The sequence below is a fragment of the Dromiciops gliroides genome, chromosome 4 (genome assembly GCF_019393635.1).
Source record: "Dromiciops gliroides isolate mDroGli1 chromosome 4, mDroGli1.pri, whole genome shotgun sequence".
In the NCBI taxonomy this organism is placed as follows: Eukaryota; Metazoa; Chordata; class Mammalia; order Microbiotheria; family Microbiotheriidae; genus Dromiciops; species Dromiciops gliroides.
This window is the reverse complement of record NC_057864.1, coordinates 496,511,186-496,523,305: the sequence shown is the minus strand read 5'-3', so window position 1 is coordinate 496,523,305 and position 12,120 is coordinate 496,511,186. Positions and strand designations below refer to the sequence as shown.

The window sequence follows — 12,120 nt, the reverse complement described above, 5'->3', positions numbered from 1 at the left end:
TGGGCAGAAGCCCTCAGGGGACTGCAGAGAGGACACTTCAACCTACAGCTGAGACCTACATAGGCCCAGGGGTCAGCCCTGAAGGCAAGAAAAGCGAGCCAGCTGATCCAGGAGGGGAAGATTAGAGTCTGGGCTTGCCTGGGGAGGGCATCAGCATCTCTGCCTGGCACCAACCCAGATGCAGAGCTGTTCTTCACCCATTAGTGAAGGGCTGCCAGCTGGGTGTAGGGTGGCAGCGAGGGAGGCCCAGTCAGTCTTGGGCCTACCCTAGCTGGTGGCCAGAGACCCTCAGCAGGCCCAATCTGGGCCCCTTCTTCCAGATGGAGATGCACCAGGTCCAGACCATATCTGAGAACCTGAGCTGGAATCACACAGGTCAAGTGTAGATGCCCCTCCTGGCCTGGCCCCACTGAGCATGGCCTTATATCTACCCTCTCTCATCTCCATGTCCTGAGATTTTTCCCTAATAGGAAACAGCTTCAGTTGAGGGTCTTTGTGTGTCCAGCAGAGGTGGCCCTGGTCCTTCTGGGCAACCCAAAGCCTATTGGATGCTCATCAGATCAGGGAGATGGGCTCAATCTCAGCCTGTCAAGGAGTCCCTGCCCGGACCAGTTTCAAACACACGGACTCCAGCCAAGCCCTGAAGCTGCCACTCCTGAGGTTGGCAGGTGGGAGCAGGATGAGATGGGAGCTCCCATGTCCCTGGGCAAGGAAAAATCCTCTTCAAGTAGCCTGGAATTCCCCAGGGAGGAAGTCTGCCTTCCCAAGGCTCCCACAAAGCAAGATGTCTGCCTGGGATGAGATGGGCGCATGAGGGGGCTGGGCAGAAGCTGGCAGCCCTTGCAGATGGCACTGGGAACTATCCTCACTGGTGTGAGAGCTCCAAGCTGGCTGGGGGTTAGCGGGATGGGGGCTGGCTGCTGCTGGTGGAAGACAGCTCTCCAGGGGCCTGGCGAGCTGCCCAACCCTTGCCAAGGCGCTGCCAGCTCAGGCCACACACTCTCCTCCTGAGGGTGTGGTCAGATGGAGGTGGTAAAAGGAAGTGCCTTTGTACATGTCACACACTGACTGAGACAAGCTGGAGCTGAGCGCAGGTGACCACACTGGACATTCCCAAGCCCCAACAGGCCTCACCCTCCCTCTGGGCAGGATGCCCATGACCCAGGACAAGAGCATGCCCATCCTTCTTGGGCTAAAGTCAAAGTCTTTCCAGATGACTCTGGATCCTGCTACCCCCGTTGCTTCTGAGGTGCTCATTCCTCAAAGAGCCTGGCATCAGACCGGTCCAGACCTAGCAGCTGCTGCTGTGACTGGTGCCCTGTTCCCCTGGGCCTGTTCCCTCCCTCCTCTATCCTACTGGCCTTTGGTCCAAGACGGTGGACTCACTAAGCAGGGAGTCCCTGTTTATCCAGCCATTACCCCTAGCTCCATGGCAGGCAGGCACTGGCCCAGCCACAGAAAGACCGGGGTGGCAGCAGTATGGGGACACAGGGAGGCTTGGTCTCAGGGTCAGAGGGCAAGGCTTCCATGACCTCCTTGGCCACTCTCTGTCCGTGTGACTTGGTCAGTCCACTGATCTCTGGGCTCGTTTTCCCCTCTCCAGGAGGCAGAGGTATTAAGATGCTGCTGCTCAGTCTCTGGTTCCTGACCTCCCAGGATGTCCCTGCCAAGACTCATGGAGTCCTCTGGAGTCCTTCCACAGCCCACTGGTGCCCTAAGAGCTTTGGACAGCGATGTGCCTGTGTGTGTGTGTGTGTGTGTGAATGCAGGTGAAGGGCCAGCTGGAGCGGGGAGCCTGTGGGGCCTCCCCACCCCCACCTGAGTCCAAGGCAGGTCTGATGGGCCGCTCATTCCTCACAAGGGTGCACCTGACACCCCGCACCTTCCCCTTTCCCAGGGCTGCTCTGCAATTGGGTTTAGGGAAGGAGACAAAAGTCGATCAATTATTCAGAAGTTTAAGGCTCCCTGGATGTCAGTGTGTCTGGATCCTTTCTTCTCCTGTGCTCCCCCAACCCTTGTCTGGCAGTGCCCATGGCCCCCCAACCACAGTCTGGGACACACGGGGCTTCCTGCTGGCCCAGGATTGAGGGGCAGCTGGCTGGGAGAACAGGGGTCATGCTGCCTCCCTTGCTTCGGTGGGTCAGGCAGGCGGGCTGTGCACATGGCAGGCACTCACTGCACCTCTGGGGAACTGACTTTTGAAAGGACTAGTTTTCAGAAAAGGAGGTAGGGGAGGTTGGGGGGTGGGGGAAGAAGGCCCTGCTTCTGCCTAGGCTGAGGAGCCTCTCCCAGCTTTAGGGGCCCATCCCCTTCCTCCATCTTCTCACCATCAAGGGTCCTCCCCTGCCGACCCTGCGTCCTCGGCCACCCTTCTGAGGGAAGGGCCCGGAGGGCCTTCTCTCATGTATCCTCACTCTTTACTCTGGCCTGACACCTTAGGGGGCAGTCCTCTCCCCACTCCCAGGGGTGCCGGGCTTCCTCTCTACTCTAGGCCCTGCCCTCAGACTTGAAGACTTCCACAAGCACCCAGACACCCTCCGGAAAACCCTCCTAAGCTCCCCTTGACCTCAGCCACACACAGGGAGGGACAGTCCCCCCTTATATGTCACTACCAGCCAGAACCCCCCTCCTCCAAACCCCTCATACTCCAGAAATTCCCTTGGTTCATCCCTGTTCTCTGAAAGCTGCCCCTGCCTCCCCTCCTCAGGCCCCCTCAGGCCCCCTCAGGCCTCCTCAGGCTTCCTCAGGCCCCCTCAGACCCCTCAGGCCCCCTCAGGCCTCCTCAGGCCCCCTCAGGCCTCCTCAGGCCTGAGACTTCTCCACCATCCCCTAACACCCTCCTCCAGGGCCCTAGCCCCAGGCTGCCGGTGGAGAGCATCCCCAGGGCTTGCTGGGAAGGGCTACGGGGCAGCCTTCTTGGGAGGCCCCTTTCCTGGAAGGCTCCAGGGTCATCCAATGCATGGCCCACAGCCCCTCTCAGAAGGGGGCTAGTGAGTGTCAGAGAAGCAGGGGCTGCTACAGGTGCCCAGAGGGTCTGGCACAGTGAGCTCTGAGACCCTGGAGCGTAAGGTAAGATGGGCCTGTCTCCTCACACACACACAAGCACAATGTCCCAAACAGGAAGGGAGCCCAGAGGGTCCACCCTAGTGATGGACTGGATAAGGGAAGAGAAAATGTCTTGGGTGGTTCTTACTCCCTTTACACGGACATCTTATCACTACAGCCCTGGGTTGAGTCAGGAAGACCTGAATTCAAATCTGGCCTCAGACCTTTACTAGCTGTGTGACCCTGGGTAAGTCACTTAATGTCTGTTTGACTCAGTTTCCTCATCTGTAAAATGGGGATCACAGTAGCACCTCCCTCCCAGGGTTGTTGGGAGGATGAAAGGAGATCACAATTATAAAGTACTTGGTGGACCATCAGGAGCTATACAAATGCTATGATGCTGTTGATGAAGGTGGCATGGGGGAGGACAGCTGGGTGCTCCTATTCGATCTCCTGCTTCTACTTACAGTGGACAGGGTTCTACCATCCCTGGACAGCCGAGAGATTTTAGATTCCCTCAAACCCCAACAGGAAGCTCAGCTCGGATCACACCACAATTTGGAGTCCTCTCCCAACTGTCCTGAGGATTCTCTGCCCTGCAGCTCGGGCCCCAGGGCCCTCGTGGGTGCCCCCCTATCTCTTCACCAATCTGCCCTCTCCTCCAGATTGCCATTGGGAAGAGGGTGGCATCTGCTCCCACGCGGCTCCACTCACCTTCCCTGTGACCTTCCAAACCAAAGCATCCCTCCTTGGCCATGCCTCCCACATGGGCATTGTCTCTCCCTACAACGATGTAAGCTCCTCAAGGCACCATACTATCTTAGCACTTAGCACGGAACCCAGGACAAAATAGGTGCTTATTAAAGGCTTTCCCATCCATCCGTCCATCCGTCCATCCATCCATCCATCCAAACATTTTCCATCCCTCTGTCCATTCATCCATCCATCTTCCATCTATCCATCCATCCATTCACCTGAGCCATGGTCCCTGAACACTGAATGAAGCAGATTCTGGGGCGTCAGAGGATGTGGGAAGACTTTGAAGGAGGGGTGGCACCATTCTTCCCCCTTTCCTCTCAGTACACCGACTTTCCTCCTCAGAAAATCAGAATAGCCTCCCCCATGGCCAATGAAAGTGCCCCTGGCCTTCCTGCAGCAGACCTACCCTGCTCTGAGTCACATCACACACCTTGTTCCTCTGACAAGTGCCCTCACACTTCATCAATCACTCCCTTACCAGACCCGCCCCAGCTGTCGCTCGGGGACAAAAGCCAGGCATGCATCCTGTGGGCTGCCCTGACATTCAAACCCTCCTCCCCGCACCTGGAGCTCCTGCCAACTCCAGGGAGCCGGCTCTATTGTTAAAATGGAATGGTTTGCTTGCCCGATGACAGGACTTTACAACCTTCTTAGCCGGCCTTTTGATGCTTCCAGAGAAAGGGCGAGTCTCCAAGGCTCGTTCCTTAAAGAAATAACAAGACTGATGACCCAGTGTACCCACCGGATGCTCGTCTCTGTGGAGCGCCTGCCCAGGGAGCAGGAGGGATCCATCTGGTCCCTTCTTCAGGATTGGTGGCGGCAGCCCTGCGACACACAGCAGCCTAGCAAAGAATTCTGGCCGAGGGACCGGTGGTGACTCTGGCCTTTGGGGTGCCCTCAGGAGAGAAGTAATTAATCTGCTGCAGCCCCAGCCCCAGCAGCAGCGACGAGAATAAGGGCAGATGCAATCACCTGACTGGGGCGGGGGCGGGCATAGCTGCTTATTAGCTACATTCCACAGACTGATGGGAGGCTGTCTCTTCTGACCCCTGGGCCAGTACTTACAGAATCAGAGCCCAACAAATCCCAGAGTATGGCGCCCCCCACCCCAGGGAATCTCCACTACCACACCCCCAAGGATGTGGAGAGTCCTTGCTGCAGGGTGATGGAAGGGCACACCCACCTCCCAGGACTTCAGGACATCAGGCTCAGGCTGGGATTGTCGCCCTCCTGACAGGCTCCCAAGGTGAGCCCCCAAGCCCTGCTGCACTAAGCAGCAGAGGAGCTGGGGGCCGGGGCGGGGGTGGGGGGCATCTCTGTTGGAAAAAGAGTCGGTGCCTCAGCCCCTCCCCCACAGGGAGAACAGGGCTCCGGCTGGGCACGAGAAGCTTAATGAAAGCTTGTCGATTGTGGGCCTAGCAGGAGCCCCTTCACAGGGCAGGGGTTTGAGGAAGAGATAAAGGCCAGCTCTTCCTGCCTGCCTCGCCTGCCATGTCTCCTTGGTCTGAGTGATTGACAGGATACCTGTCTGGAGGCCCCACAGAGCCAGGGCAGCCTCTGAGGCCACCGGATCCAGCCCCTGTCCCATCACTGCTGTCTGTCCTCTGGCCCTGGTCCTGCCTCCGGCTTCCCTGCCCCGGCTCGTGCAATGGCCTGTTTGGTCATCCTGAATGCAGGACTGCACCTTTCTTCCCATTGAGCACCCCCTTGCTTGTGTGTCTGAGCTGACCTCCTTCCTGCTTGCTGAGACCTGCTGGATTCTCGACTCCCAGGCATGAGGGAGGCTTCTCTGAGGTTTGGCATTCACATTCACATTTTCTGGTGTAAAACTGTGACCCAGCACGGCCCTCCAGACTGAAGCCATCTGCCAGAGCGCTTCAGTCACAAGGGCTGGAAAAGGGCCCATGGAGTGCTGGAGTCCAGCCCCCTGATCTGACAGATGAGAAAGTGGAGATCCTGGTGGGGGCAGGAGGTGTGTGTGTGTGGCGGGGGGGGGGGGGGGGGGGGGGGGGTGGAGATTTCCTGAAGTTCAAGTCAGGGTCAGGATTTTAACCAAGGCCCTCTGAATCCAAAATCAGTTCTCTTTCCTCCACACCCCAGAATCGCTCACCTTTCTCCATCTCATCCATAAAGACATTATGGGGGGCTGTGCTGAATATCCTGCTGGAATTCAAAGACACAGCTCCATGTCATTCCTCTATGTCATTCGTAGCATTGATGAGGCTCACTGGGCATGGTGCATTCTTCACGAACTGGCCCTGGCTCCTGGAAATTCTGGCTTTATTTCCTATATTCTGCCGGAACCAGTCAGTCAGTCGATAATCATGTGATGAACTCTCACTCCATGCTGGGGTCCCTTCCTGTCTCACCCTGAGGTGGAGCCTTGGCCCTCCGGCGGTATCTTGGATGCACCGTGGCTGCAGACGCCTGTGGTTTCTCTCCCCATCAAACTCTCCCCAAGCAAGCTCCTTGAGAGCCAGGAAGGGTTGGTCTCTCTTTGTGTGCCTGTGCTAAGCACAGTACCTGGTACATCTCAGGTGTCTTGTCCACACCTGTGGGTTGATTGGAAAATTCCTCCAAAACATTTGCAAAAGAATCCATCCTCCATCCTCAGAGAGTGCACCTTCTCCCCTTCTGTGACTGCTGAGGTCTGCTTACACAAGAAAAGCCCCATTGGCAGTCACGAGCCTATGTGGCTGAGTCTGGTTCAGGGGTGTCCAGACATGCAGATGCATCACCCGCATATGGAGGTTACCCCACAGGACAAACCATATGGGCAGAAGGTAACCTTAACTGGCCCCCCCTCAACATAGCAGAAGCTCCCTGCAAGCAGGCGCTATCTCATTTTTTGTCTTTGGATCCTCCATGCCTTGCACACAATAGGAGCCTAATAAATGCTTCTGGACTCACCAAAGATCCTCAATCTCTGCTTTAGTCTGCTCCAAGAAAGTCACCTAGAGTCCCAGGCACTTGGCTGGATGCCTAAGAATCAGGAACCCAGGGCTAGCCTTTAAATACAAACTCCTTAGGAGCATCAGGCATGACATGTCAGGTACATCAGAGTCTATGAACTAAAGGCTTCTCTCTGGACGGCTCCTTCCACTTCCACCTCCCCTCCCCCGGCCCCAAGTCTTATTCTGATGCATCATCACAGTGTAGAGATAAGCTGGAATTCTGGAAAAGACACTTAGCTAGTGTGATGAAATAATGGGATTTAGAAGATACTCAAAGACCCACCTGGAAATTAATTGAGATTGATTGAATCAAGTGAGAGTGATTGACTGCTGATTAAGCCTACTTCAAGTTAATTGGATTGTAATCACACCTGGCTGGCCCTTAAGAAGGTATTGTTCTCAGAAACTAGACTGTGAACTCAACTTGAGAACACCTTCAAAGCCAATGGATTTTGGATGACGCCAACCAATCAGCTTGAAGCAGTGTGTAAGGATCACCTCTGTTCCAGAACTATAAAAAAGCTTTCACAGTCAGCTTGAGAAGGGGTTCCTGATTAAAGCAGGCTTGTAGAGGAGGACTTCAGGAAGAACCCAACCAAGCTGGAACTCTAGGCTAGGTAGGACTTCTTTTTCATAACCTTCTGAACTCTTTGTAAATATCTGTATGCTCTAATAAATGTTTAATGCCCAAAGACTGGTACTGAAGCCTTTTAATTTTTGGCGACCACAATTAAGATTTTAAACATCACACTAGGAAGGCTCTGACCATGGGCCTGGACAGATATGGTATCCATCGTCTGAGGACCATCTCTGGGAGGCTCCTGGCCACAATATTTGCTGAAGCATATCCATCAAGGCATAGAGAGGGAGGGACCCATGTCCACGAGGTCACAGACTCCAGGAGCCATGAAAAATGCCACTACACCCCTCACTACCAACATTTTTCTAGGTTACATAAATTCACTGGGATCAGTCACCTATTTAGTCTATGGTTGGTATCTCCTATGCAATGATAGCTGCAAAGCCAACTTACTAAAATCAAAACAAAAAGGAAAAGAAAAGATCACAACAAATGAAGAAGAAATAAAGGAAATTGTTATGAACTATTTTGCCCAATTATATGCCAAAAAACTGATAAATGAAATGGGTGAATATTAAAAATATATGAACTATCCAGATTTGCAGAACAAGAAAAAGAAGATTTACCCAACCCAATTTCATAAAAAGAATTTGAACAAGCCATAAGTGAACTCACAAAGAAAAGAAAAAGAGATGTTCCAAATGGACTCACAGGAGAATTTTGCCAAACATTCAGAGGTTATTTAACGCCAATGTCACATGTATTGTTTGCCAAAAACAGAGAAAGAAGGAATCCTACCAGTCTCCTTCCATGAAACAAATGTGGTCACAATACCCAAACTAAGGAGCAATAAAGAAAACTATAGACTCATACGTCTAATGAATATTCATGTAAATTGAATAAAATATTAGCAAAGGGGCTACAGCAATATATTCAAAAGATAATGAAATACTTTGGGTGGAATTTATGCCAGGAATGCAAGGTTGTTTCAACATTTGGAAAACTATCTACTATGACCATATTAACAATAAAAATAACATGATTACGTGAATAGATGCAGAAAAGCTTTTGACAAAGTACAGCACTCATTAATGTTTTGGGGAGGTTTTTTTTGGTGGGTCAATGAGTGTTAAGTGACTTGCCCAGGGTCACACAGCTAGTAAGTGTCAAGTGCCTGAGGCTGGATTTGAACTCAGGTCCTCCTGAATCCAGGGCAGTGCTTTATCCACTGTGCCACCTACCTGCCCCCACTCATTAATGTTGTTTTTTTTAAATGATACTAGAAAGTATAAGAATAAATAGATCTTTTCTTAAGATGGTAAACACTTTCAATCTAAAATCAAGAACTAGCATTATTTATAGTGAAGAAACACTAGCAGCCTTTCCAGTGTGAGCAAGGGTAAAGCAATGATGGTCACTGTCTCTGGTATTATCTAATATAATTCCAGAAATTCTATCTATGTCATTAAGACAAGAAAAAGAAATTGAGGTAATAACTCTAGACAAAGGTAAAGCAAAATTAGCATTTTTGTAGATGATAATTGGTTTATTTAGGGAATCCTCGAGGTTCAATCCCAAAATTAATAGAAATAGTCTCTTCACTAAATTAATAGGCCATAAAATAAACCCACAGAAATCATTATTATCCTTTCTCCACATTACTAAAAATATCCAACAACTCAGCAGGAATATATATAGTCATAAACAAAGTGAAAGAGGAAAAGGAAAGGTGATATTTTTTACAACTATGACTAGGAAAAGAATTCTTAGCGAGAGACAGAGGTAGTAATCAAAGATAAAATGAACAATTTCAATGACTTAAAATTGAAAAGATTTTGCATAAACCAAGGAAATACAGTTAGAATTAAAAAGGAAACAACTGGGGAAAATGAATAGTAAATTTCTCTGTTAAAGATCACATTAAAAAATCAATACAAAAATATTCCAAATCCACTGATCAAAGGACCAGTTTGCTAACAGGCAGTTCTCAACTGAAGAAATCCCAGCTATCAACAACCATATAAAAATGTTTCAAGTCACCCACAAAAGAAATGAAGATTTAAATAACTGTGAGGTGCCACCTCATCATCAGATTAGCATAGATGATGATGGGGGAAGATAGCAATTGTCGGGAGGGAGATGGGAACCCTCTGGTGCTCTCTTGACGGAGCTGGGGATTGGCTTGACCATTCTGGACTACTGGGGCTCTAGACAGAAAGTCACTGAACTATTCCTACCTTTTTTATGTACAGTACAGACATATACTTGCAGTGGAGGCATAAACTGCAAGGTGGTCAAAGATAGAGGGAAATGTTTCACATGTAGAAGAGTATTGATAGCAACTCTGTTGTTGTAGCAAAGAACTGGAAACAAGGTGGATGCCTGTCAATTGGGGAGTGGCTGAGAAGACTGTGGCACAGGAACATAATGGCATGTGATGGTGCCATGAGAAGTGATAAATTCAGAGAAACGGGAAAGTGTGAGCGATGCATACATAGTGAAATGAGAAGACCCAGGAGAATAATTTTCATTATGCCCAGACTCATGTCAGGGGGAAACACCTGGGAAAGACACCAGACCCTCAGCTCTACAGACCCCTCAGGGGACTTCGGATGGAGCTTGGCAGAGCAGGGGTGACAGGTATAGAATGAGACCCTGAGGCCAGGGGCTGGATCTGTTCCATCCACTTGTTACAGGGATAGGACTATTAAAGTTTAACCTGGCCAGCTGACACAGGTCTTCTCCCTGAGACACACCTTGAAGCAAGAGAGATAAGCCCATTAGGCATTACTGCTGCCTGAGTCGCATGAAGGGGACGGAGATGGTTCGAGAGCTCGGAGCCACCTCTCGCCCAACTTCCCCCAGCCACCACCAGTGGGGGACGGTCCTCCCTCAGGTGATCACCCCCAATAAGGCAACCTTCCTCAGTCAGATGATCACCCCATCGGACCACCATTCGTCCTCTATAAAAGTATTTTCCTGCCTCCTGCTTGGGGAGATAGGTATCTCAGAGAACCACATCTCTGTGCCATGCCTTCTCCCCTTGAGAAAAAGTCCAAGGACTTCTCTCTTGGTTTCCTTTCTCTAGCGCCCAAATTAAATATTATTTTATTCTAATTGGATTTGTGTGTGAGGGTGTCATTTTTTTGGTTGTTTTTTTATTTTTTTTGTGGGGCAATGGGGGTTAAGTGACTTGCCCAGGGTCACACAGCCAGTAAGTGTCAAGTGTCTGAGGCCGGATTTGAACTCAGGAACTCCTGAATCCAGGGCCAGTGCTTTATCCACTGAGCCACCTAGCTGCCCCCTGGGTGTCATTTTTTTAAAGAGGAATTCCCAAGAACCCCTACTCCAACTCCCCCACAATTCCCCCATAACAGACTGAACAGATGGGTAACAAGGCGGGGCTTCTATCTAGAGGGGGCGGGGTGTGAGTGGGCAGTTAGAAAGATGGGGTTTAAAAAAAAGAAAGATGGGGTAAGGGGAAGACCATCAGTAAAACACTGGAAAATACAGAGAAGCAAACAAGGTGGGAAGGGGATGTGAACAGGGCAGCTTTGTTATGGCTGCGCTAACTTTAATTTCTACTTTAAAATTCTGCCTCACAGATGTTCAGTTTCTCCTGGAACCCTCTCTCGTTCTTAGCATATTGAAATGTTTGTTAGTTGATGTCTCTATAGGTCATAAAAAGAAAAAAAAAACACCTCAGACAGTGGCAGTGGGAAAGTAGCAGGGTGAAGCCAACGGCAGTCAGGGGCCGAATCCCTGGGGTGCACAGCGCCGTGCCCCATTGGGCCAGCCATCCGCCCAGGAAGAAGGAACATTAGCAAGGATTCTTGTACACTGCAGACAAGAAGCACAACAGTTGAGCTCTCTCTACGTTGGGAGAGCCCAGAGGTGTGGGAAGTGCTGACTGTTTGATTCCTTGGCCCCTCAAGGCTTATCTTGACACTTAGCTAATCTAAGTGCCCTAGCTGAAGCCCAGACACATCAGGCCTCCCCTAAAGCCGAGGTGGACTCCACCCTGGGATTTCACTCCAAGCTGAGAGCCAGCTCCTGGGTCAGCGATGGGCATGCCTGGATTCTCTCTGGTCCGATCAAGGTCAAGTGTGCAGTCTACCCTGGGGACCCTGGGCATGGGAGTGGGACAGGCTGCCTTCTGCCTCCTTACCAAGAAAGACTGGAAGAGCCGAAAGGAGCCAAGGAGCCAGACGTAGGCGTGAGAAAACACCTTGGTGGATGTGCCGTTAAATGTGTTGGCCACCACCAAAAATGAGTAGGGCCCGACGGTGAAGAACTCCCAGTCGTAGGCGCCCGAGGTGGCCACGGTCTGGTTGGCTTCGAACAACCCCGATCTCGGATTCCACTTGTAGATGACGCTGTCAATGTTGTGATTGTCGCCTGGAGGGAGAGAGTCGGGCAGGTGGGTGAGGAGGATGACGGATGTCACAGGAAGCTGGCTGGGGACTGCAGAGGTGTGAGGTCTAAGAGGACAGTTTTCACAAGAAGAGTTAATGCAGGCCCACCTTGTCTCCCCTAGTGGTGGAGACATGGGGGTGCGCCCCCCCACCACTTCACCCCCAATCTCTGGAATGGCCCAGGTTCACATTAGCTCCATCTCACTGCTGTCTGCCTGGCCCCACCTAACCATGTCCTTCCCACCTCTCAGGACCCGCTCAAGCACCGCCTCCTCTGGGGAGTCCTCCCTGGTCTCCTGTTAGTGTTCCATCCCTCAAGTTTCATTGTCTTGTAACCACGAGCGCCCCTCCCTGCTGAGAAAGAAAG

General features: G+C 51.3%; 1 protein-coding gene across 1 annotated transcript in view; it reads right to left on the bottom strand.

The window, feature by feature from the left end:
- Positions 1–12,120, bottom strand: part of TSPEAR (thrombospondin type laminin G domain and EAR repeats) — a 190,748-nt gene that overhangs the window by 8,748 nt on the left and 169,880 nt on the right. The window contains exon 9 of the mRNA XM_044002431.1: positions 11,507–11,736. Within this exon, the coding sequence (XP_043858366.1) occupies positions 11,507–11,736 (230 nt within the window). The remainder of the gene's footprint in view (positions 1–11,506; positions 11,737–12,120) is intronic.